At 44.3% G+C, this 27377-nt stretch overlaps 2 protein-coding genes across 3 annotated transcripts in view; one reads left to right on the forward strand and one right to left on the reverse strand.

Moving 5' to 3' along the window:
- Nucleotides 1–21134, forward strand: part of SLC45A2 (solute carrier family 45 member 2) — a 29935-nt gene extending 8801 nt beyond the window's left edge. For both annotated transcript variants that reach the window (XM_077755821.1, XM_077755822.1), the window contains 5 exons: nt 8339–8664; nt 13411–13554; nt 14230–14353; nt 18322–18536; nt 20872–21134. In XM_077755821.1, coding sequence (XP_077611947.1) covers nt 8339–8664; nt 13411–13554; nt 14230–14353; nt 18322–18536; nt 20872–21093 — 1031 coding nt within the window. In that variant the 3' untranslated portion in view covers nt 21094–21134. The remainder of the gene's footprint in view (nt 1–8338; nt 8665–13410; nt 13555–14229; nt 14354–18321; nt 18537–20871) is intronic.
- A 4581-nt stretch (nt 21135–25715) lies between these two features.
- RXFP3 (relaxin family peptide receptor 3) lies at nt 25716–27146 on the reverse strand. Its single transcript, XM_077755797.1, is given in 1 exon segment — nt 25716–27146. A coding segment is annotated over 1 exon segment (1431 nt).
- Nucleotides 27147–27377: the final 231 nt, after the last annotated feature.

Consider the following 27377-nt stretch of genomic DNA (forward strand, 5'->3'; position numbering starts at 1 on the left):
ACCTTTGAGGAAGCTGTGTTACTAAGGGGTCAAGTGACTAGTCCAAAGTCACACAGCTGGGTAATAGCAGACTAGACTAGGGACAAAAGCCCACCAACCTACCAACCAACTAACCAGTTGGCCAACTAAAGACATGGTTCATGTTTTTGTCCAGACTCCCCTAAAACCTGGGCCCCAGAGAAAGTTTGTATGCATAGTCTACTTGGGAAAGGATTCCAGAGAAGAAAAGTGAGGGAACAGTGCAGTGGAACAGACCAACCAATACAAGAAGCATTGCTGAGCTGGCCTTTGCTCTAGGTGGCTGTCCTCCATCTCACCAGGACCCTCTGAGGAGCCTAATGTAGTTCGTCTCAGAACTTTCTGTTTGAGGGGATCAAGAACGGGGATTAATCCATTGGATCCAGTCTCTACTGGGCAAGGGTGGTCCCATGGGTGTTAACCTCACTTGTGTGAGTGCTGACCCTAACCTGAGTGTGGGTCCAGATGCACCTGAGTGAAAGTGGCCAAAGCTGGCTTAGAACTGGCCACTGCGGCAGCTGTTGGAGAAAGGGCTGGGGCGTGTGCTGTATCACACATGGGCTGTCCCTTTCAGTTCATGACTTCTAGTCCTGAGCTCTTTCTCTATAGCGTAGGTGCTTCATGCTACTCAGTCAGCATTGGAAGAGGTAAAGCATTTTGTAAAATGATCAGTGATTTGCCTTATAGTGAAATGAGCTGTTGCAACTCAGTACTAAAATATTAGTTCTGCAGAGTTAAAGAAAACTCAGGGTGATCACAAATGGCTCCAGACTCAGGCCAATTAATTACTTGGCCTTGCAGACATTTCTAATCCTTAAGAAAAGAAACAAGAGTCAGGCTGTATGTGTCATGTCAGGAAATGGTAAGTTTCAGGAATCTTATCTGAACTACAGTAGCAATGGTTATACATATGCTCAAATAAAGAAACTTGCTTTTGGGGAAAATATGAGGTAATTAAAGTGAATATTTTTTTGTGAACCGTTATTGCATTAGACAAACTAGCACATATTAGTAGCTTTCAGCACGAACACAAATTGCATTTGACCTCTGGCAAACACACTACTCCAGTTCTCTGCATTTATTTGTTTAATAAAAATATGATTTTGGCACTGCTTTACTGCAAATTTTTGCCTGCAGCATAGCTAATGCCCAATCATGGAAAGCATAGGATAAATCTTTATATCCGAAATGGGTGGAATTGCAAACCCCAAACTTAATTTAATTGTTCCTGTGTTGAGCCCCATTGCCACAGGGTGGTGAAAATTTAGTCTGTTTGGAATGTTCTCACCTCCCTTTACTCTAAGTTTGCATCAAAGTTCTGGAGACTTAGAGTGCAAGTTTCTGGGGGCAGAGAGTCCCTGGGTTTCATCTGTCATCTGTTCACCCTGGCATTTCCTGAGATGTCCATTGTCCCACCACATCTCGGTGGCCAAGCTGAAGTGGTCACAATGGAGTCATCTCTACTCATCTGTGAGGCCCCTGCAGAACCACAGTGTTCTCTCCCCCCNACCAGGATGAGGTGAATCCTGGGAGGTGAAACTCTCTGTGTTTTGCTTTCCTCATCTCTAAAATAGAGATAAAAACACAGTTGATCAAATATTCATGGGTTTTTATTTGCAAATTCACTCACTAAAACTTCTTTGTAACACCAAAAGCAATACTGATAGCTCATTGCCAGGCCTTTGCAAACAAGCGCAGGGTTTAGGAGGGCAATTTGAATCACCCAAGGCCTCAGTTCCAGTTGAGGTAGGTCCAGGTAACCCTCTGCCTTCTTGTTTGCTTCTCATACTGTAAACAAGTGTCCTTTTGTGGTGTATTTGGTACCAAATGGTTTGCATTTTTGTTTGAGTGTGTGTGTGTGTGTGTGTGTGTGTGTGTGTGTGTGTGATTTCACTGTTTAAAATGGTCCCAAATGTAGTGCTCAAGTGCCCTCCAGGCTTCAAGAGTACAGGAACACTGTGATTTGCCTTGTGGAGAAAATATGTGTGTTTAGTTTTGTTCAGGATGAGTCACAGTGCTGTTCCCATGGGCTCAGTGCTAATGAAGCAACAATATATACTAAATATCTTTAAATGGAAGCACACAGAAAAACACTCTGTTGTTAACTTGTTGAAGATGTGACTAGAAGTTTGTGTAACTTAGCCCCGTATTTCTCCTCAGAGGAGGCATTTGCTATTTGCTAGTTCAGTGTTTGGGGCGACTTTGCAGAACACAGGTACCACTAATAATAAGAATATAGTGCAAGGGCACCTGAGTGGCTCAGTTGATTGAGTGTCCAACTCTTGATTTTGGCTCCAGTCATGATCTCATCATTGGTGAGACTGAGCTCCATGTAGGGCTCTATGCTGTCAATGCAGAGGCTGCTTGGGATGCTCTCTCTCTCCCTCTCTCTCTCTGCCCTTCTGTCTCTCTCTCAAAATAAATAAATACATTTTAAAATTGGATTATTGCAGTTCTTTCGTCAAAGGGTTGTTCTGAGGATTGGAAGAGGCAATATATGTCAAGCACTTGGAACAGAGTCTGACACACGATAAACGCATCTATCTAGACCCACTGCAAGTTATTTCTTCCTCAAGGTCTTATTGCCTCCCTGGGGTCTACCTAGGAAGTGAGGCTTTGGTCCCTTCTGTTCTGGGATCCCCTACCCATTTGGGGGTGATCCTACCCCCAGCTGCCATCCACCCCCCAATACCAGCTGGACTGTAGGAAAGAGGAGAACCACGTCTGCCTTGGGAATTCATCAGTATATGTGCACCCAGCACAAATGCCTTGTTCTTAAATCCCATTTTCTACTGAATCTTCCTTCTATGCCTTTGGAGCCTAAGGGCTTTTGAAACTCAGAAGCAAGAAGACACCTTCTTGTTTCTGTGCTTTCTACTTTCATGTCCTTCCCCCAATGCAAAGAGGTATCCTGGCTCAGCTTGAATGTGAAGAAGGGCCCAAAAGCACAAAGATAAAAGGAAATACCCCAGGGCCACTGGTAGTGGTGGGTGGATGGAAACAGTGGTCAACACTTTAAATGTTATCTCATCTTTAAGGAAAAAAGATGCCTTGTAAATCTAAAGAAATGTCATGCTGCTTGTGTCTTCACTGACCAGAGTATATGTGTTTGTTTGATTGATTTTCCTTGTACTCTCACCTCCAGGAGGGCAGTTCGTGTCTGTCTGAGTCATTGCTGTGTCCCCAGTGGCTAGCACAGTTCTTGGAGAGTAGGTGCTCCATCAATTTTTGTTGATAAACAAATAGATCCAAGGAGACACACACACACACACACACACACACACACACAGAGTAGCTGGTACTTATTATGTTAACTCTCCAGGATTAGTGTATATATATTGGTTGAATAGGAACCATATACCTAATTAAACACTATTGTGGCTATTTTCTTACCACATAGAATAGAGTCAAAATCACTCTTTCGTGAACTCCATGGAAACTTAGGGTGATTTTAGTCTGATCTCTTGCTGAAGTGAATTAGCTGGCAGCACACTGTTAGCTCTCTTGACGTGGGCAATTTTGCCATCAGAGTGTGGATTGCTAAGCTGCGCACCCGAAGCAGAGAGACAACTACAGGTACCTAGCAGATGTGGAGTTTGACTCAGATAGACTCTTTAGATTCTTTGGTCCTGAAACTCCCCCAAATTACCAATTTTACCTATTATAGTTGCAAACTAAAGAAAAACAACTCTATTTCTGTGTGCTTGGATGCGCCATTGTTCAAGTTATAAGTTATGAAAAATAACAACTATCTGTCAAGCCATTCATTCTTCTGAGGTTGGCTGTGGTATGAGTTGGTAACATGGCCTCACTCTGTGTGAGTTGGTAACATGGCCTTGCTCTGTGAACGAGCCAGATGGATTGTTCGTGGGCTCTTCTTTGTAAAGTCTTGATATCTGACATTAACAGATGTCCTGTAGAAGCTTATGGTTTGGGGGCGCCTGGGTGGCTTAGTCGGTTAAGCGTCCGACTTTCGCTTAGGTCATGATCTCGCGGTTCGTGGGTTCGAGGCCCGCGTCGGGCTCTGTGCTGACTGCCAACTCAGAGCCTGGAGCCTGTTTCAGAGTCTGTATCTCCCTCTCTCTCTGACCCTCCCCTGCTCACGCTGTCTCTCTCTCTCTCCTAGAAATAAATAAAAATATTTTAAAAAAAAAAAAAAGAAGCTTATGGTTTGGCCAATAGCCTGATGATTGATTCCGGGGCCCCAGTGAGCGTAAGATTGGAACAGAGACAAATGCAGTCTGGATGTAGATGTGGGAGTTGTTATTAGCCTTTGTTCCAGCTAAACTGATGAGGCTTTGTCTTGGATTTTATCTCTGAAGATAACATCCTAAGCTTAAGCAGAAGCAGCAGAAAGGAAAGCCTTCAGTGAATTCCTGCAGCCCTCTGCTGGCCTGTATCATATCAGAGGATGTGAATGCATAAAGTTTAAATGTTTCTATCCAGGGCAGTTGAGTGTCCGACTTAGGCCCAGGTCATGATCTCACAGTCTGTAGGTTCAAGCCCAGCGTTGCGCTCTGTGCTGACAGCTCAGAGGCTGGAGCCTGCTTCAGATTCTGTGTCTCCCTCTCTCTCTGCTCCTCCCCTGCTCACACTCTGTCTCTCAAAATAAAATAAAAACATAAAGAAAAATTAAATGTTTCTATCCAGAGTTTTAATATGGTGTCTATGGAATAATTACCCCAGCGGCCCACTATTCCTTCACCAGGCATATTGTGTTGTAATATTTAGCTACACCCCCCAATGGCTTTGGGACAAACTAGTTTTGCCTGTTTTGTTTGATTCCCCTCCCTAAGAGAAGAGAGGATGGGAAATTCTCTGAGGTCCTTGAAGCAGGTGTCAAAATTTTGCTTGACTGATTAGTGAGGGAACTGACAGGAAATACATAAAGAACAGTTCCCCCAAGTTCTTTACGGTGTGTGTGTGTGTGTGTGTGTGTGGTTAGCAAAAGAAAAAGTCTTCCTTAGATATAAATCTCATTAACCTTTTATAAGTCAGTAAAACTAGAAATCCTCTATTAGGCATTAAAAACATAATACAAATCATAGAACCCTAATAATGTCTGCAAACTAACCTCAGCTTTACAGAACTATACATCATTGTGCTTTGTCAGTTTTAGATTGTTGGTCAAATACCCTGTAATGATGGAGTCCCAGTCCCCAAGAATGTCAGATAAGGGTGGAGCAGGTTGACTTGGATGCTGCTCTCTGACCTGGCTGTGTGGAGTAATGTTCGGACTAGCAGCACTGGTGCAAGGGGGAGCTTCAAAAGAATCCAGAATCTCAGGCCGCACCCTGAAGCTCTAAAAGCAGAATCTGGGTTATAGATTGAACGTGTAAATGTATATGTTAAAAATCTATTACCCAATGTGATGGTATCAGGAGGTGGAGTCTTTAGAAGATGATTAGGTCATGAGGCCTCATTCATGGAATGAGAGCTCTTAAAAAAGAGGCCTGATAAAGTTACCTTGCCACTTAGGCCAAGTGGGATTGCAGTAAGAAGACAGCCACCAACATGGAGCACGCCTCACCAGGCGCCCAATCTACTGACGCCATAACCATAAGCTTCCCAGCCAACACAACATGAGAAGTAAATCTGTTGCTCATAAGCCACCCAGCTTCTGGTATTTTTGTCACAGCAACCCAAACAGACCAAGACAATCTAATTTAATAAGACATCCGTGTGATACAGGCACACATTAAAGTTTAAGAGGCACTGCTCTAGACTGATATTTTGTAAATCAGGCACTCGTCATTGCTACGTTTTTCAAGCTTGGAATACGTCTTTCTTCCACAATACTTGCTACTCAGTGCCCCATTAGGTCAGCCTTAGGCCCAAGCCAACCCCCAGAACGATCCCTGGATTCTAATCACTGGGCCTCGATGACCAAGTCCTTACAGCCAGCCCTAGGCAAGGGCAGTAACTGTCTTCTCCTACTTCTGGGGAAGGCTTTGGATTTAGGGATTCTGTAGCAAGTCTTCAGGGCACTCATTTTGGGCCTTCGTTCTGCCCCTATGTGTGCCAATAATTGACATGTGTTATCATGTTAGCCCTCACAAAAGTCATACAAGGAGGCCTCACCACCCCTATTTCTCAGAGAATCCCAAGCAGGCTCCACACTGCTGGAGCCTGATGCAGGGCTCAAAGTCATGAACTGTGAGATCATGACCTCAGCTGAAACCCATGAACTCAGATGCTTAACCCACTGAGCCACCCAAGCAACCCACATATAAATTCTTTTAAATAGGCAGGGATCTTTTGCTCCAAATTTCCTTTGCTTGGTGGACTAATAAGTATGAAGGAAAGAGGCATAAATGACAGGGGAATTAAATGACAAATGACAAATGATAACCATTGATCTGGCTACAAATGATAAATAGCTTCAAAAAAGGAATGTGTAAGTTTTTCATAGAACTCATTAAGATCAGGGGTTCTCAACTGGAGGATATTTTGCCCCTAAGGGACATTAGGCAATGTCTAGAGACATTTTCGATTGTCATAGGCAGTGAAGTCGTTGCTGGCATCTAGTAGGGAGAACACAGAGATGCTGCTAAGCGTCTTACAATGCATGGAACAGTCTTTCACAATAAAGAATCTTTCAGCCCAAAATGTCAGTAGTGCCAAAATTGGGAAATACTGATTTGCATAGGCCTGCAAATAGTGCTGGTTCATTGCTTGGCTCAGCACGTGACTTCTGACACCAATGGCATCTCCATGATTGGATAAGGAGAGTCATTGTCTGACAGTGATCCAGAGGCACCTCTTGTCCCAGAATCGCCCTCTGAATCACAAGCGGGGCTGGCTCAAGGGCCTCTTCTTCCTCTCAAAGCCTGGGACCTACCATCTAGGACAGGTCACCATGTGTGTCATTTATCTGTTTATGTATATGCCCACCACCCATGACTAGACCATATATTCCTGTTGGCAGGAGACGTATGTTTTACTTTTTCACACCCATTTGCCACAGTTTCCCATAATTCTGTGTTATAATGCTTGGGCACTCAGGATATGACAATGATGCTTTATTTTTGGAATTCAATGATTGAACGACTGGTCATCTGTAAATATCCTCTATAGTAAATTGCAAGTAACTGGGATGTGGACTGACCAAAATCACCCATTCTCCCACCACGTGGGATAAATTAGGAGTCATAGTGTTTGACATTCAGATTTGTGTTCCTGGGGTCAGGATTTATATTAGGTGTTCAGGGTTAGAGATAAAGAATTCCTTAAATTCCATTTTCTTCCTTGATTCCCTGGTTTGTGAGGATATTGTCCTTATCTGGGAAATAAAATGGAGATTTCACTCACACAGGAAAAACAAAAACAAAACTTTTCTGTCCAGGTAGATATTTGTGTTTGGTGAGACATGATAGGAGGTTGACATTTAAAGGCTTCTGACAGGTTGGTCAGGCCTACACAAATTTGTGACCTAGGTAGGAGGCATGTTTGGCATCCATTTCCTTACATCCCTGGGCACCCTCCCATCTCTGGGGAGTGCCCCTCCTTCAGCCCTGCATTCTCAGGATCACTGACGTCTCCACGAGGAACAAATATAGGGTCCTGCTCAGGTCAGGGGCACTTGTATTTTAAAATCCAAAGGGAATGAATCACTACTAATAGGATTTCAAATATTATGCCATTAAGGCAGGATATATTTGGGGAAGTCCTTTGTCAGTGTCCCTCAAATCACACTGTCTTTAGCAAAAGCAGGTAAAACAAGCAACAAAAAGACTTCAGGTCAGGGTCCTGTGGGATGACAAAACAATTTTTAAAAATTCGTATTTCATCTTCTGTTATTTGTTCTGTGGCTATCAACTAGGAACACATTCTTTTAGCTTCTAATAAAGGAATGAAGACAGAGTGCAAAGCTGTTTCTTCTTTGCAAACTTGTATCATGCTAGATAACCTATTAATAGATAAATGACAATACAAATTATTTTATTACAACCAGGGGTTGTAATCCTAAGGGCAGGAATCCTAGTTCCAAAGCAGTTTAAAAAGTGCAGTTTGGAAAGGCCACAGGACTTCTGATGGTGTCAATATCTGTGTCTGGCACTAGTCCAATTTGCTCTTTTATTATCATCCCCATATTATGAGTGGGGAAGTCCAAAGTCACATCAAGTACATGCCAGAACCAAGCCTTGAACCCACGTTTCCTGGTTGCACATGTTTTGGCTTCCTGCTGTGTTAACTCTTCATCCTAACCAGGCCCCTCTGCTGTCTTCAGGGAGCTTTCCCACTGAAGGGGAGGGCCTGGGCACCCTGGTAAGAGAAAACAGTTTGCTAAATATGCTAACACAGCTTTCTTGCTTTCCAGGTTTCGGAGGTACCCTGGGTTACCTTTTGGGTGCCATCGACTGGGCCCATCTGGAGCTTGGAAGAGTGCTGGGCACAGAATTCCAGGTCATGTTCTTCTTCTCCGCCTTGGTGCTCACTTTGTGTTTTATTATTCATCTCTGCAGTATCCCTGAAGCTCCACTTAGAGATGTTATAAAGGACATTCCCCCACAGCAAGCCCCCCAGGACTTTCTATTGTCATCAGACAAATTGTACCAGTATGGGTCTATTGAGAAAGCTAAAAATGTTTATGTAAACCCAGAGCTGGCACTGCATGGGGAAAAACCCAAAAATCCTGCTGAACAGGTAAGATGCAAATTCTTTTTTCTTTTTCTTTCTTATTTATTTTTTTAAATGTTTTGTTTATTTCTGAGAGAGAGAGAGAGAGAGAGAGAGAGAGAGACAGCATGAGCAGGGGAGGGGCAGAGAGAGAGGGAGACACAGAATCTGAAGCAGGCTTCAGGCTCTGAGCTGCCAGCACAGAGCCTGATGAGGGGCTTGAACCCATACTGTGAGATCATGACCTGAGCTGAAGTAGGGACTGAGGCACCCAGGTGCTCCTCTTTTTTCTTTACTTAGGAAAAATATCCTTGTTCTTACCCTTCTTTTATTATTATTATTATTATTATTCTTTGTTTTGTTTGCTTTTTTGATGTGAAAAGTTTGATGTGAAGTGTAATTGAATCCTCCTGTCCCTTATATCTCTTAACCCCTTGAATTAAAACTTTTCTTTGCACCTCAAAGAAAATGTGTGCATTTTCCTCTGGTTTTCCTCTTCCTCTTTTCAGAGCATCAAACTAGGAAAGGTGAAGCCAGTTCCAAAATGTTAGACCATTAGAGAAGCCTGGAACCATCTTCAGGCCTCAAGGAATATCTTTACTTCTTAGATTGGGATTATAATTTTGTTCTTCCAAATGATAGCATCCCTGGGTTGGTAACTGGGTTGGGCCTGTTGCATTTGAATCTAATAAATTGACTAAAAAAATATTTAGGCCATTTTCAGTGAACTAGTCAGTGAATTAGTTAGCTTAAAACTTAAGGAAAATTCTACTAAATTATAGAGAAATGGAACTAGATTAGGAGGAAATGGTTAGAGAGAAAAGGCTAGAACTATGCTAACCAATACATTGGCTATTCGTCCCATAAGGCTATTTAAGTTTAAATTAATTAGAATGAAATAAATGAAAATGTCAGTGCCTTAGTTGCCTTAGCCACATTCCCAAGGCTAAATAGCCCCTTGGGGCTAGGAGCAGTGGAGATATAGAGCATTTCCATCCTTGTAGAAAGTTCTATTGGACCACACTGACACACAGCTGCACCCTCCTTCAAGCTGACTTTGATGGCAATACCTCAGGGATGTAAATACAGAGGATTCCCTCACTGGAAAAGAGGTTGTGGAAGACCTGGGTTTAAATTTTGATTCCTCTTGCTGGCTGACCTGTTTTATTCATTCAGCAACCATCAAGCACTTGCTGTAAAGAGCCTAAAGATTAAAAGTGCAGGTGTCCAAATCCTGCCTCCACCAGCTCTGGGATGCATTTCTGTAAAATGAGAAAGTAATTCTATTTACCTTTAAGGTTTTTGTGCAGCTGACATGAGAGAATCCATGCAAAGTTACTTAGGGTGGTTCCTACCACATGATAAGCTGTTTGGTAGAGGTGCCTACTATGAGCCTGGCAGAATGCTGAGCACTCCAGACACAAATAGCAAACAGACTTAATCTGTGCTCTAACAGAACTTTCAAACAAGCTCAGTGAATCTCATCTCTATGAGCTTGACTTCTCTTGTTGGGTTGGACTATCTATATTCCAGGGTTATTGAGATGTTCAACTAAGATAAAACATGGAAAGGTGCTTTTTGAGCTTTATATATATCTATAAGCATATTACAGCCAGTATTCACTCAACAAAGTACTTTGGGTATAGAGCATGCACAAAGCTCTCTACAAGGTATTTAGGGATCATAAAATTGACTAATGTCCCATCTCTATGCTCAAGAACTTAGACAGCCCTAACGGGGGAGCGGGGGGCGGTATAATAAGCTACTTACACCAATACTTATTTTCCAAGGTAGAATATACTTAGTTTACAAAATGAGGGTGGCTGTGCCATTTGGGAACTGGGATTATTATTTGTTTTTAATGGTGAGAGACCTGAATTATCTCAGGATTCAAACTGGATCCCATAAATCCATCTGCAATTCCTCCATGTCACCATTGCTTACTTCAACATTTCAATAGTCTCCTTTTTGGACATAAGAAGCTCTCTTCCCACTATTGCCTTTTTCATGTATAAATTCACCACCACCCAATCTCCCGTTGACAAAGGAGCACAATACCTGCAGTAGAGTAACTCTCCAGGGCTCAGAACCATTGAAAGGGCTTCATCAAGGGAACTGATGAATCACAGAATAAGATGCCAGCTGAATTTTCACTCTGAGTTAAAATACCCAAAGGGCTTTGAATATTCACATCCCCAGCTTTTACAGAAGTACTAGGCACAGTTTGAAAGCTCATATTTATTTTTGGATGAAAGAAAACATTAGATTAACAATGAAGTAGAATGAAAATTATGTATAAGGCAGAAGCCTAAACTAATATTTGGAGTGAGGATGAATACTTACTGGCCACATTCACTTTTTAAAATTCTGCGTTTTTGGAAAGAAAACGAGGAAAGTAAAAATAGATCACTTAGCCTGAGGGATGAAACCCAGGCTGGCTTTTATTTTAGTTTATTTCTTCAGTAACCTCTGTACCCAATGTGAGGCTTGAACCTACAACCCTGAGATGAAGAGTCACATGCTCTACTGCCTGAGCCACCCACGCATCCCTGTTGTCTCTTATACTATACCTTTATATTCTTCCTGTGGTCAGTAAAACGTAACAATACTCCATTGAATTTCTTTTACAGTAAATGTTTATTTTGACAGTTACCATATTTTACGTGCAAAAACAGTTATTTTTCCTAATTCCAAAGGAATGCCTGTACTTTTAAAATACTGATTAAGTGCAGTAGTCCCCAAATAACTGCAGTTTCACTTTCCACGTTTTGGTTACCTGTGGTCAGCCGCTGTCTGGAAGCAGATGATTCTTCTGACTTATCGTCAGAAGGTCAGTAGTGGCCCTAATACTATGTCACCACACCTCACGTCATCTCCTCACATAGGCATTTTATCATCTCACACCAACACAAGAGTGAGGACAACACAATATCATTTTTTGGGAGCGAAAGACCACATTCACACAACTATTATTAGAGTATATTATTATAATTGTTCTATTTTATTATTAGCTATTGTTGTTAATCTCTTCCTGTGCCTAATTTATAAATTAAATGTGATTATAGGTGTGGATGTATAAGAAAAAAACATAGCCTACAGGGTCCAGTACCATGTGTGATTTCAGGCATCCACTGGGAGTCCTGGAATATATTGCTGATAGGTAAGGGTGGGGATGACTGTAGAAGAAAATCAGTTCAGTCATGGTCAGTTGGTTAAATTCTACAAATTGACAACTTAAACAATCAGCTTGCACAACAAACTTACAATGAGTAAATAGAATTTTCCACAACAAAGAAGTAAAAAGCGTTATCATATAAAGTGTAGAGTTATAAAAACAATATTTTTTATAGTTAAAATAGCCAGGACTCAATTTCATTATGTCAAGATTCAGGTTAAACAAAGATCTGACCAGAAAAACCCATCACCCCACAGTGATTGATGTTTATAGTCTCAGTGTGTTCAGGGCAGCTGACTGCTCAATATTCTTAAGGTTTCTTTCTTCTTTTATATAACAAGATGCTAAAGGCTGTTTTACTCTTTGTATTTCAAAACTGTTGTGTCAATAGTTCAAAATTTCTCGTTTTCTCAAGGCTTCTGTTACAAAAAGAAAGTGTAACCTCTGGTTTAAACATGTTAAGTCTAAAAGAATATGGCATGTGTATTCAGTGTGTGTGTGTGTGTGTGTGTGTGTGTGTGTGTGTGTGTTCTATATTGTTTTACCTTCTGACCCCACATAAGGCTCATTTATATGTGCTGGCTCATGGCAAGATCCAGGGAAATAAACTGAGAAGAAATACTTGGTCAAGAGCGGGGGGCTGTTTGGGTCTCTGTATTAGTTTTCTATTGCTACCTAGCAAATTACTACAGCTTGAGTAGCCTAAAGCCATATTTATTATCTCACAGTCCTGTAGGTCAGAAGTCTGGGTGGCCTCCACTGGGTTCTCTGCTTAGAGTCTTACAAGGCTGAAATCAAGGTGTTGATGGAGGTACATTCTCATCTGGAGGCTCAACTGGGGAAGAATCGGCTTCTGAGCCTCATTCATATAGAATTCCCTGTGGTTGTAGAACTGAGGTTCTTGGATTTTTTTGCTTACTGATGACCAGGAGTCACTGTCATCTCCCACATGCACTCTCAGATCCCTTCTGGGTGGCCCCTTCTACCTTCAAAGCCAGCACTGCTTGAAACTCTGGTTTCTTCTTCTGCTCCCACCTGGAGAAAACTCTCTGCTTTTTAAAGGGCTCATGTGATTTGGTTAGAGTCACCCAGATAAATTGTCTTTTGATTAACTCAAAGTCAACAAATTAGTTACCTTAATTATCTCTGCAAAATCCCTCTGCCATGTAACACCAAGGAATAGAGATCATGGGGCCATCTTAGAATTCAGCCTATCACACTTTCAGAGTCAAGAATTCTAAGAATTATAATAATCTTAGGGCTAGCTTAGGTCTGTAAGCTCTGTCCTTATGCAGTGGTTCTGTCATTCAAAGATAGGATGTTAGCTATCTCTTGCATGTTGGCCCAAAGCAGGCCCCATTTTCCATTACCCTTAGGTCTCCAAAGCCTTATTGTGGACCTGAAACTGCTAAATACACATACACACTTAACAGAACCCCTCCTATAAGACTTCTCCATGGATACCTTGGTGCCATGCCCAGAAAGTGTGACCCCAGGGTAGTCAGCTGACAGATACGCAACATGGCTGTGTGCTCTGGCTCACACAGCTGGCTTCATGTCTGCACTGAAGGTCACACCTGTTTCATGTTTTCTTCCAGACTACGAAGGCAATGACCATGAAGTCACTGCTGAGGGCGCTGGTGAATATGCCTCCCTACTACCGCTGCCTTTGCATCAGCCACCTCTTTGGATGGACCGCCTTCCTGTCAAACATGCTCTTCTTCACAGATTTCATGGGCCAGGTAATAAATGTGTGCACACACTCATTGACTTGCACATCAATCCTTCATTCAGCACCTGTTGAGTTTCTTCGGGCTAACCCCTAAGATGGGCACAGTAAGAGTGTAAGAAGTACTTTCAAAGAGCTGCCTTGTAGACAGGTATTAAAGACAAGTTACTACATCCTGGACATCTCTATGGGACCAGCATTTGGTCAAATACAACAAGAGGAAGGATCAATGTGAGCTGCAGTGGTCATGACAGGAATAATAAAGGAGGCACAGTATTATCCAGGCCTTGAAAGGTGAATAGAAGCTGGAGAAACAGAGAAGAGGGAGAAAACATTTCAAGCGGGAATAGGAATGGCATGTGCAGAGATGAGTCAGAAGCCTGTAAGGCTGTACCAGAAGGGGGGCAGGGTTGCCTAAGTCAGGTGGGGGCCAGATGTTATGTGGAAGGAAGGGTGTTAATGAGCCAGAGAGATGTTGTTTAGACTTGATGGCATTAGGACTTCCTGATGGTCCTTGAGTATAAAAGGATGAAAAGGTGATATGGTCATGGGAGAAAGAGCTCTGTGTCCTGGGAAGGGCCCTTTGGGCAGGGACTGTCACTCCCTAGAGATGGAGAAGCAGAGCACGTGGAAAGGGGTCCCTACCACACCGCATTTGCATTTCAACAGCCCCAAATCTCTCTTTCAGATTGTGTACCATGGGGATCCCTATGCTGCACACAACTCCACAGAGTTTCTCATCTATGAAAGAGGGGTCGAGGTTGGATGTTGGGGCTTGTGCATCAATTCCGTGTTTTCCTCGCTTTATTCTTGTAAGTCTCTTCTTCCTGAGGGTATCTTCTAAAGGGCTCTGGTCTAGCAGAATCTTGGATTTTACATTTCTATGTTTATTTTTTCCTTATTAAAATACCAGATTCATGATAAATATATGGAGATCAGGAAAGACTAGTCCCTTAGAAAGGACCATATGAAGTATCATTTTCCATACTGAATTCTATGTTATTTTCCTCACTGATCACTTTTTTCCTTGGAATCTTTGAGACCCTGATCAAAGTTCCCTGGAAAATAAAAGGAAATCTTGTAAACAAGATGGCAAAGTATTGGATGGACAAGGGCTAGAGTCCCAGCAAAGAGTATTGATTAGTAGTGAGTATTGATCAGTGTTCTGCTGAGGTAAGACCACCGGTGGAGTTTCACAGATATGCTTATTACAACTATAAAAGACAGGACATAGGAGGGATGGTTAATATGCTGGGTGACGGAATTAACATACAAAATGACCTAAGCTCAGGTAAGCAGGGTGATATGTCATAGGAGCACTGTTCAAGGACTGAAGATGACAACTTTCTTTCTCAGATACCAGCTTTCCACGGGGACTGGAGTCCATTAATCCCCCTTAGCTACATTTCAGCTGTAAGGACACTGCAAACAAAGAGATTTCTGTGCTTGGGTTTAAACGATCCCAAACTAATGTATTATAACCCTAGTCTCGTTTGGTGCCTGCTAATGTAAATGGAAATCTCCAAGCTCTGTATACATTGAATTAAGGGAAATAATCTGGCCAATAATAGGTAGGCAGGTCCCCCTTTTGGAGTAGAAATCGGGCTTCTAATAATAATAATGGAAGCTCCTCCCGGATTGTGGGGAGAATAGCTGGCCCCCAACTTGGAGCTCTAGGCTTTGGACATACCCAGGGGACAGCTGGGTTATGGCCCAGGTGGGGGAGGGGTAAGTGATGGAGGACAATTGCTATCACCATTCCCAGGGGCACTCATTCTGTCACTGAAGTGTGCCTCCTGAGGGGAAGAGACTGAATGTGTATAATGACACCTGATCTGGCCTCCAACTAGCCATAGCACATTAGGAAACCTACTTCAGGATCAAAAAAATTCTTCACAATATAGCACAATTGGGAAAAGGGGGCCTAATGCAAACAAATAAGGAATGCATGAGTGCCATAACCATGAAACCATAAAATTTATTATTTTAAAATTTATGATAACCGAACAAAGGTGGCTTAAAGCTCATATTTCTATAGCAAATCTCCTTTTCTCCCCTTTTCAGTGAATGAACTAAGAAAATTCCAGAAGGAAGATTTTAGTTACTTAAAATAGAATCAGAGAGCAGTAGACTAAAAGGGTCCAGTAAGTTATTCATCTCAATCCCTTTGTGCTATCAAAGGTGGGGGGGTTTATTTATACCACCCTTATTCTTGTAAGAGGAGCTCATTTTTCCACAAGTAATTAGCATTTTAGTTTTGTGTCAATTAAAAGTATTTTCTTTCCTCAAAGAATCCCTGCTAAGGACCATTCCATTCGGAACTAGTCTTAGGCATTTGAAAATTAAATTGCATGTTATTTTTTAGGCCCTTTTGAGTTAAAAGCTCTGTGTACCATAAATGATTAGTTTAATAGTTTTCCAAAGTTATATCAATATATAAATCTATGAGATCTCTTTCACTTGAATTAGAACTAAAATTTTATTTATGAAATACCAACCAGCCCTTAAGGATCTTCAGGGGCTCTTCGTGTCCATAAGATAAAGTGTCCTCAGCCTGGCATTCCATGATTTTCAGTTTGGTCTGGTTCACACCTTGACCTCTGTCACTCCCACACAGATTCACTTCCCCTGAAGACTCACTACACAGACTTTCTCAATTCCGTATATTTCCTACTGCTTAGGTTTCTCCTTCTACCAGATGTTTTTCTAATTCCACATCTAGACAACTGCTACACATGCTTTCAGACTCAGCTCCAGTATGACCTTGTCTGTTAAATCTTCCAAGTTCTTTCCCTCTGTACACCAACCCACCCTGGGCAGTATCAATCATTTCCTTTAATTCCAGAATACATCCTGTATTTTGGACTCATCATTTAACATCACATGCAGATCCAGAATTTCTATCCAGATAGAGTTTGGCAGGGCATTCTGGCTGCTGGGGTGGAGGGTGAGGTATGGTATTGTCAGGTTCATTTTACATAGCAAGCACACTTAGATCCATGAAAATAACAATATCGAATACTGAAAGATAGCCAGTTTTTCATATCATACATTACTACTCATAGCTGGTGCTTAAATCAGGCATTTCCATCCTCTATTGAAAGGCTTAGTGTGAAGACATAACCACCACTGGGTATCAGGTCCTTACACTGCTGATTCCTTCATGAATAAAGATTTTTTGCCTGACTTTCAGTCTTTGTACTGACATCACTTATGTTTCCAAATATCTCTTTGTGCTTCTTTGCCTTTTTCTTCGCTGGCATAGATACTTGGCTGAGAGCATTTCCCCAGTGAATACTGATGGTGTCTTTTAGGTACCAAGACACCTAGATTACTTGTCTAGTTGTCATTTTCAGAGCTCTGACTTCCATCAGACAACCTGAGACAGTGTTGGTAATTGATTCAAATGTAATATAGATTAGGTTTCTTGTCTAGGTGATGTAAGTCCAACCATTATTTGGACAGTTATGGAAAATTTCATTTTTGAATAGACACATCTGAGATCTCTATCATTCATCCCCTAGATTTATGTGTTCCAGTAGAACGGGCAAAGGAAAGATAGGGAACGTATGGATTAGGAACAGCTATTTAAAAAAGAAAGATTGAAGTTTCTTAGGGAGTTTTCCATTGTGGAAAACATAGTAAAGCCTTTTCAAAAGTTTATATTTTTTTTTGAGAGAGAGAGAGAGAGACAGACAGGCAGGCAGAGGGATAGGGAGGGAATCCTGTGGAGCCCACATCAGAGCTCGATCTTACAACCATGGAATCATGACCTGAGCCACAATCAAGACTTGGACACTTAACCAGCTGAGCCACCCAGGTGCCCCAGTAAAACGTTTTAAAATAGAATTTTCCATTTTTCAAAATGAACTCTACTAAACTACTACAATACTTTCATGAACAAGCCAAGTTTACCTACGGGAGGGGAAGCATGTTAAGGGACAACCATCTTCAGCCAAGCCCGTATTTGTTGAAGTAACAATAGTCACCATTAACCGGATATCTTCTCTGTGGTTGGCATTGAATTGAATGATATCATAAGCATCAGATCTCATTTGATCCTGATGACAGCCTCAAAGAAGGGTTTTATTAGTCTCATTTTTTAGGTAAGGAAGCTGAGGTTTTGAGAAGTTAAGGAAATGGCTGGAGAGCGAGGGAGCCAGCAACGGGGAGGTGCTGGGTGCAGTGAGAGCCCCTCCCCAGCCTGGAAAGTGTTGGCAAGTCAGGGAACCTGTCTTTAGATAAAGAGCATCCTTCACTTCCTTCTCAGATATGCAGGTGGCATTCAGATGGGAGTGAAGGGACCAGATGACTTGGATCATTCTTTAAATTTGATTGTTTCAGTTTCCTCCAGTCTGACTTGGGGCCAAGCGGCCAGGATAGGCCTGGATTGTTGTTTGTATCCTGTGAGGCTAGACTCCTGTGAACCAGAAGGACCCCACTTTTCTTCCATGTCTTGCATCCCCACAATCCCATCGTCAAGGTGGGCTTTTCCACTTTTTTGCAACCTGTTGCTATTCAGCTGCCCTGCTGAACAGCACCTGTTCTTTCCTTGCGGAAAAGAAAATCAACCTAGCAAGGCAACTTCCAGCTCTTCCGTATGCACAGGATTTAAGACTGATTCCAAAAGCCAGCTGTTTTTAAGCACAGATAAGGAGGTTCTTTTGTCCCTGACTCAGTATCAGAGGAAGGCTCCTAAAAAAAAGTGAATCTTCAAAAGAAAGGATTGTCTGAAATTATCAAATGCCAGCTGTAATTTCTCCCTTTTTTCTCCCCACAGACTTTCAGAAATCTTTGGTGTCCTACATCGGATTAAAGGGTCTTTACTTCATGGGGTATTTGCTATTTGGCCTGGGGACCGGATTTATTGGGCTTTTTCCGAATGTCTACTCCACCCTGGCTCTGTGTACCTCATTTGGTGTGATGTCCAGCACTCTGTACACAGTGCCCTTTAACCTCATTGCCAAGTACCACCGCGAGGAACAAGAGGAGAAGGTGCGTCCTTGAACCTGACCTGCAGGCTGGGGGGATTTGGTAGGGAAGCGTGGGGCAGGGGCTGGAAGATAAGGGTCTTAAAACAGAAGCTCTAAAATGCCCAGCCAAATGGAATGATGGTCCGGCCAAAGCATGCCCGGCTTCCTAGCCCACACCCTCCTCCTCACTGTGCAGTCCTGTGGGCCTGGGGAGCAGGGGTGCAGGTGCTGTTACCCTCATTTAGCTGATGAAGAAAAGGGGGCTCGGAAATACTGAGAAACCAGCCTACCATCACACAGAGACAAAGAAAGGCGACCCCAGGAATTCTGAAATGGCCCCAAAGTCCAGTGCTCCTGCAGCATTTCTGGGCCCCCCACTCCCAAGGGCTGCAATGGTGGAGTTATTGATTAGAGGTAGGAAATTCCCAGCCCACATTTCCCTTAGAGTCCAGGTTTTAGTAAGTCAGACCCTGTGCACAGCGAGGAGAGCTGGGGTTGCAGGCGGTCACCCCCCAGCTGCAGCCAGGGAGGCCAGCCCTTCTCTTTCCTTGAGCTCAGGCTGGAGGGGAGGGCACCAAGCTGCCCTAAGAGAACAGTAGGTGGGGTGTTTCTGCTTTAAGATTACCACGTCTTCTCAAAATATGTCACTTTTCCTCCATGAGAATAGACTTAACATTTCCTTACCTGGAGTAGTGATATAAAAGCTAAAGAGATAACTTCAAGCTTAGTCCATCCCAGCACAAAGCTGCAAAAACACTGAATGTGTTTATGTGACCGCAACCTTGGTCTTCTTCATCATTTGATCTGGCCAATGCTGCTGGGCAGAGTTGTGCTAGGAATTAAAAGCTTCCAAACAAGAGCCCGTGGCTGCCCTCCGCTTCTGGCAAACATAGTCACTAACGTTTTAATGTACGCAAGGGTTTTGCTGTTAAAGAGACAGTTATTAAGAACCGACCTCCTAGGAGAAAGCTAGGGCAAAAACACATAAGCTTTGGACTCAGAAACCTGAGTCCACAAAGTGGACTTCACATCCTGCGGCCCCTACTTTGCAGTTGTGTAACACTGGGGAAGTTTTTCATTTATTTGTTAAATATCACTTAAAATGAGTTCATTTTTAGAGAAGGCAATATATTCACATGGTTCAACAATCACAGCGATATACACACGCACACCGACAGGCGGCTCCCACCTCCTCACCTTCCCATCTCCCCGCATGTAAGCACTCTTATGAGGTTGTTGGTTATCTTTCCAGTATTTTAAAATGAAAATCAAGCAAGTATGAGTCTGTTTTCTTAATCTCCCTCTCTTATTCAAAGTATAATGTGCATTGTTTTTTCTATACAATGGTTTATAAAAAACCTTAACGGTTTAGGAATTATCATTCAAACTCTGAGCCTCAGCTTCCTCATCAAACAAATGGGAATACTATGCTCACCTTATAGAGTTGTTGGAAAATGAAATTACACGAGATAGTGCAGGTAGTCTGCCTAGCGTGAGGCCTACCTAGCACCGGCAAAGACTCCAAAAATGGTAGTTAGTATTATTGTTGTTATATGGGGATAATGGTAATACGCGCATCCAGGGAGGAGGATAGAAAGACGTGATGCGACACATGCCAAAGAATTTTGCACAGGCCTAGTATGTAGAAGACACCCAATAAATGGCGACATTATCAACCAATTCAGACCACATATCAGCCATATTGAAAGGTATTGAAAGGTTGAATTTTTTGTTGTTGTTGCTTCCCCTGTGTAGATCTGGGAATAATATGCTTCTAAACATATTTAAACTTTTAACACCAAGGAAGGAAAGGAAGGGGATATGTATTGAGTTTCCATTATGTTTTATTTATCTCAGGAAGAGATAATTTTGCATATATTAATCATTTAACCTTCACGGGCACTAACAGGGGAATTTAAGACTCTAGGGCAGGTAAGAAAAACAGCCTCGGGCAGGAGCATGGAGCTTTTTGGCTTAAATCAGAGGTTGGCAAACTATGCCTCCTTGGCCAAATGTGGTTTGCCCCCTGTTTTTGTACAGCCCGTGAGCTAAAAATTCTCTTAATATTTTAAGTGATTTTTTAAAAAGAAATCAGTACAAGGATAACATTTGTGACAAGTGAAACTTACGTGAAATTCAAACACCAATGTGCAGAAAGTTATGCTGGAACGCCCACCCGTGTGTTTACCGCAGCTGCTTTCACACTACAAAGGCCGAGTTGTGTCCTTGCAACTGAGACCATGGGGGCCCCAAGCTGAACGTGGTCACTATCTGGCTCTTCACAGAAATCGTGTGCTGACGTCTGCCCTCAAGCATTGTTCACGCAGATTAAATGTGTTCCTGTGTTTCCCTTGCAGAGACAGAAGGCCCGGGGAGGGAGCCTGGAGGGCAGTGAGAGAGGGCAGGGCCTGGACTGCGCCGTCCTCACCTGCATGGTACAGCTGGCTCAGATCCTGGTTGGAGGTGGCCTGGGCTTTCTGGTCAACAAGGCCGGGAGTGTCATCGTGGTGATCACAGCCTCTGTGGTGGCACTGATCGGCTGCTGCTTTGTGGCTCTCTTTGTTAGATATGTGGATTAGGTCAATAAAGAGACATCATCTCTAAACTCCAACACAGTGAAGTGCATGGTAGGAAATCGTCTTTCCTCCGGCTCTGCAGTTTTAGGGTTTGCCCATTGGATGCCCTGCATTATGACTTCAGCTACAGTGATCTACCTGAACCCCACTTTCTGCCAGCCCTCTGCACAGACATTTCCTTATGTTAAGCATCACCCATTTTGGGAAAGACTGGGTTCTGCCTCCATTCACTGGTGGCAAAGGTTAATTGTGAGAAAGAGCGCCTCCATGCACCTTCCATCCGCATCTCAGGGCCTTTCAGGCCTTGACAAAACTCGAGGGGCAGACTGGTTTTACACATGACAATTGTGTTTATTCTATCCCGTGTTTTCTTTTTCTTAACCAGAGGTCCATATTTAATCGGAGGGTCATATTTTTCATTACTTCACCAATACTCAACATATGATGATGTATATTAGTTTACTCATATTTAATTCATATTTCATTTACTTATACAGACAGTCCCTGGCTTACAATACAATGGTTCGAATTACAATTATTACTCTTTTTTTTAACCTGATGATAGTTGGAAAGCAGTGCACATTCAGTAGACAGCATACTTCAGATTGTGAACTTTGATCTTTTCTGGGTGATATGTGATACGACCCCTCTTTTGTGAGGTGGACCAGAGGCAGCCACAGCTCCCAGTCAGCCTCGCCATCACAAGGGTGAACAACTGGTACACTGACCACTGCTCTGTCCCCATACAGCTACGCTGGTTTTTCTTTTTCTTTTCTTTTTCTTTTTTTCATTTTCAGTATAATTAGTATTCAATGAATGACATAAAATGGTCAACCCTCAAAACCACTCCACCTTCCCCAGTCTTCCTTCCTCCCTTGCCCTTTCACATTATCCATCTCAGAGCAGCAAGGTCATGTCTGACTCAGAGGAGTGATCAGGGAGAACACCTGCTCCCTATCCCATACTGTGGATGACAATGAGCAAATGCTGACCCCAGGTGACCCAGTACCCCTTATTATCAAAGAAAAGCCTCCCTTGCTTTACCTACCTGTCCTCGATCTCCGTAAGGTTTAAAAATGGAATTATTTGCAGACTTCAATGTTTATTTCCTGATCATTTCTCCAAGGACTGTTCTGGTGATTGAAGATGTTGAAATCAATGAATAGGTGAGCTAGGAGGGTGGCCTGCAGTTAAGGACCATCTTACCTGGATACCAAGAAGCTAAAAGTAGTCATCTCTGGCCAACCACAGGGCATGGCCTTTATTACAAGTGAAGGTCTTTTCAGCTGGAGGACGGAATGGGCTGCTGGGATGAAGGAAGGAGCTAGAGCGTGCATTCATCACCACCCTCGAACCCCCTGTCACACATGCACTCACACACACACACACACACACACACACACACTGAGATATTCAAACACTCTGCTCTAGTAACTAGATTCCACTGAGGTTTGAATGAGTGGATAGAATCCAATTTTAAAAGCCTTTAACCACCTTTAGGCACTAAAGTACTTGTTCTCAGTATACCAATGACATGTTCTCTCAGGGACAAAAATGTTCCATTCCAAGACAAATCAAGCAAATGCAGGGACACCTAAATTCTGAACAGAAATCCCAGGAAATCCTGTAGGAGAAAGGGAAGCTGAACTGCTTTGCTTCCTGCTTCCCTCACCATGCAGCTGACATTCCCATCTCAAACCTTTAATCACTGCTTTCCCTCAGCTGCAAATGTTCTGTGTCCCCACTGCCTGTCTAAATTGCCATTCCTGCTGATCTAAATTGTACCCATATTTCTAGGTCCATCTTGTGTACTATTTGAGGACGAAGTTTCTGCTCCTCCAGCAAAAGCAAGCTTTCCATCCCCTGTATTCCCATAGCACTTTCTTCTAGCCTTACCATGACATTGAACTCACTGTTCCATGACCCAGTTACCGTGTGTCTGTCATGTGTCTAGTTGGTGTGTGTGATCTCAACACCCAGTACAAGGCTTAGCACACAACTGGCATTCAAAAAATAAAATAAATCTGGCCATTTCCTCATTTATTTTTTTGTCTTTGTGGTATACAGAAGTCATAGTCTTTGCTCTCTATAGTCATGTTCTCAGAAACCCTCAAGTTTGGATGGAGCCAAGTGGATTCTTTTTGCAAAGTTCTTTCATGAAGGCCTTGCCCTTAGCCCCTTCTGTTTTTCTAGGGCCCATCATGGCAGAAGTACACCCTTCAACAAAGTTTCCTAAAAACAGCAAGTTACCAACCCAGTAATTTATTCTTAAAAATGAAATGGCAATTTCCTTTAATAAAGAGAATTTCTCAATGAGAGTCTAATATCAACATCATACATGAACATACCACCATGCTACTACTATTTGTCCTTTCTGGGTGTTTGTTGCTTGGTGATTCTGTTTTTGGGGACTCAAAGAGGGTTGCAGTTCAGTTTTTATTAGCCCAATTGCTATTCAATATCAGTATCAATAGTTTTTCTTCATAAAGGGCAAAGAAAGACTAAATTGACTACTGTATGTATGTATGTATGTATGTATGTATGTATGTATGTATGTAGACTACACCCAAGATGGGGCTTGAACTTAACAACCCAGAAATCAAGAGTCACATGCTCTATCAACCAGGCAAGTCAGGAAGGCGTCCCTATTTGACTACTTTAAAACAAAAGTATTATTTGGTTTTCTAAACAAAAAAACAAAAAAAACCAACTAACTTCTGCAGACTGCTCAGGATTGAGGAGATCAGGCAACTATTGTTTCTGTGGCAAAGCTATGAAGGCTTAGTTATTGCTTTGTGTTGTGTTACAGAAAGCAGGATGCTCACACTGATCCTGAAATCTCAGACAATATAGGACATTCCCAACAAAAGTACAAAAAGATTTACAGTTTGAGAGGCTATTTAAGCAGACAGGTTTGTGTAACGATTGTTTATTGTAAAAGAACCACAACAACAGATGCCCAAGTTGCCAGATTATTTTTTTTAACCCCAAACTAGATCACCAAAGAGAACAGTAGCACCTGTGTCAAAACTGGCAGCTGGGTGGGCAGGCTGTACTTTGATCCCCATTCTCTAATCAGCCTCAAGAAAGGACTAAGTTGCTGTGACCAGAACAGAATTGTCTTAAGAAATGTGTCATTCTTCAGAGATGGTCCCATAGATTGCCTGGTGGTTAAAGAAGAATTCGTAATTCTTGCTCACCATGCAGAGCATTCCTTAGAATACAGGGAACTTGGTTAAGGTAGTATCCTATGGAAGTCTTACTCCCCACCTTGTCTCCTCAATATTATGAGAAAGAGAGAATCCTACACCAGAAATTGTGGCGATCCCCTCAGAATAGGCTCTCAGTACTCTCTTCCCTTCAGGACAGATTTTACTTGAGTCTTTCTTTCCCTTTCCTACCCTACGCCTCCTGTTGAAATCTGGTTCTTAGGGTTTGGTTTCCAGCTGTCCCCCTCCCCCCTCATTTCTACAGCGTCTCTTAGTTTTCTGTCCTAAGTCTACAAACCCGGGTGGTGCCATCCCTCTATTGGCTGGTCCAGAGCCTCTACGGGAATCCAGAGTCCCAAAGAGTGAGGGGTGAGAGGCTGCAGAAAAGTCCCCACTCCCCGTAGCGTGTCTACGCAGACCTTTTCAAGTTGCTCCAGGGCACAGCTCACCTGCAGGGCCCAGAAAGGAGCACACAGCGTTTCCGGGCATCCACACCGCCTACCGGGGGAACTGGGAGATCCAGGCATCCAGCCACTGGCGCACTCTCCTCCTGCTGGGTTACTAAGTGAGCACGTGAGCTCCCCTTTTCCTTTAGAGGCGAGAGCCTGAAAAGGTCTCAATTCAGTCCCTCTAATCACAATGCATCCGCTCCCTCCTTCAGTGACCCCACTCCCCGGGGAATCGCTCACGGCTTTTGGAGAGAAGTATTTTGCCTCGGGTGATACCCACTGGCCGTGTCCGCGATGATAAATGATACGGTGGCCTCATGGGGCATGCCCCTCTCGCGGTGCATTTCTCTTGAATGCGGATGAGATCTGTCACTACTTTCTTCCAACTCCGAAAAAGTTTCTTATTCCCAAACTCGACTCTGTGCAGCCACGCAGCAAGTCGGACGGCGCTGCGGCCGTCTCGCCTGCCACGGTGCAGATGAAGGTTTTGTAGGAGACTCCCCTAGTTGGATGCACCTTGAGGACCCTTTCAAGAGCTCCAGAAAAGTCTCTGGAAGAAATGCGCTCAGTTGCCTGCTCACCGTTTGGCGGAGCCCCACTTCCTCGTGCCTCAATTTCCCTCATTCCTGAGTCCTTTCTCCGCTTCTGAGCGCCCCTACCTTGCCCCATGTTCACAGCCTAAGGAGAGGAAGAGGTGTGTGGGGAGAGAAGGGGGGATGCAGGCTGGTGGCCTGGCCCTGCGAGGCTGGCCTCGGTCCCTTTGCCACCTTCTTCTCTCCGCCTGGTTTGGAAGCCTTCCCTCCCCGGAGACAGTCCCCTCGTCTTTTCAGTGGCGGCTCCTTTGTGCCTCTCTGTATGCTCGTCCTGCCCACGTCTGGATCCGGTGGGCCCCCAGCGTCTCCCAACCCGCTCTCCTCTTTCCCGCTCGGAAAGGCCACTTTGCTGTGACTGCGCACCCAGGGCGGAGTCAGTAGGCGGAGCTGCTGGGCAGCGGGTCGTAGCGCCCCCCACTGTAGACCACCACGCCAGGCGGGTAGTAGACCGGGTCGGGCTCCGCGGTCGGGTGGAGAGGTGCCAGGGCCTGCAGCCCCTGCTCTTCGGGCTCTGGCTTGGTGGTAGCGGTGAAAGGGCGCATGCTGGTGACAGAAGGCGACGCGATGCGCCACAGCAGACCCTTGACCGCTTTGCGGAACTCGCGGCGCACGAGGCAGTAAAGGATGGGGTTGAGACAGCTGTTGGAATGAGCCAGGCACACGCTCACCGGGAACGCGTATACCTGGCAGAGGAAATACTCTTGGCTGAAGGGCACCGCGTTGAACTTGATGAGGATGCTCCAGGCGGTGAGCGCCTGGTTGGGGAGCCAACACAGGAAGAAGGATAGGACCACGATGGTCACTGATCTGGTGACTTTGGACCGTCTCCGGGCGCTGGCTGCGGCCAGGCTGCCCCGCGCGGCTGAAGCCCCCTCTTCGGTCCCTGCCGTTCTGCGATCGGAGATGAAGCGCACCAGCAGCAGATAGCACAGGCTGATGATACCCAGCGGCAACACGAAGCCTAATAGCACCTTCTGCAAGTGGTAGAGGCCCAGCCAGAACTGTCTGTCGCAGCCCAGCAACTTGTCTGGGAATCGAAGCAGGCACAGCTCCTCGCCCATCACGTTGATAGTGGTGGAGAAGATGGCATTGGGCAACGAGGCCAGCGCAGCCGAGGCCCAGATCAGCACGCACAGTGCTTTGGCTGAGAAGCAGCAGCTGCCCCCCAGGCTTTTGCCGCAGCAGTCGCCCCGGCGGTGCCCTCGGGTCCTGTGGCTCTTAAGAGCCGAGGCCACAGAGCGGTAGCGCGCCACGCTCATGGAGGTGAGGAAGAAGACGCTGGCATACATGTTCATGGACGTCACTATGGATACTATCTTACACATGGCCTTGCCGAAGGGCCATTTGAAGTCCAGAGCGTTTTCCACGGCCCAGAAGGGCAGGGTGAGTACGAATTGAAAGTCTGTTAGCGCCAGGTTGGTGACGAAGAGGTTGATGGAGGACTTGCGCCATCCCTGCTTACTCTTCATCAGGTAGAGCACCAGCAGGTTGCCGGTCAGCCCCAGCGCGCAAACCACCCAGTACACCACGCTGATGAGGACCCGCACCCGGGCCTCGGTGTCTGCGCTTTCTGTCCCGCCGGGGCCTGGGGGATGCCCCGGCGCCGCGCCGTCAGGCAGCTCTAACCCCAAGTCCCACCACAAGTCCTGAAGCTGCAGCGACGCGTTGCCGCTGGTGTTGGCCGCCTGCAGAAGGTATGGGATCACACTGAAGAGCTCCGCGATCTCTTCTCCGCCAGCCTCCTTATTCATGGTGACTGTCGTGGCTGCAGTGACCACCTGCAAACGCAGGTGCCTCTAGGTCATGTTCCAGGAGGACTTCAAGACCTAAGCGAGTCCAACTCGCTGGGGGTTCTGTCCCGGCGAGGGCGCAGGGCGTGTGTGCGAGCTTTCAAAGCCGCAGTTGTACATAGCTCTTGGGTGCTGGGTGCCCAAAGCTTCTCTGGCGCGCGCGGCGTTGGGGGCGCGAGAGGTGTGCTCAGCGTCTGTTCTGGAGGGGAGTTCTAGAACTGAGCAGCGCAGCTCCGAGGGCGAGCA

This window comes from Crocuta crocuta, unplaced genomic scaffold, assembly GCF_008692635.1.
Source record: "Crocuta crocuta isolate KB4526 unplaced genomic scaffold, BGI_CrCroc_1.0 scaffold222, whole genome shotgun sequence".
In the NCBI taxonomy this organism is placed as follows: domain Eukaryota; kingdom Metazoa; phylum Chordata; class Mammalia; order Carnivora; family Hyaenidae; genus Crocuta; species Crocuta crocuta.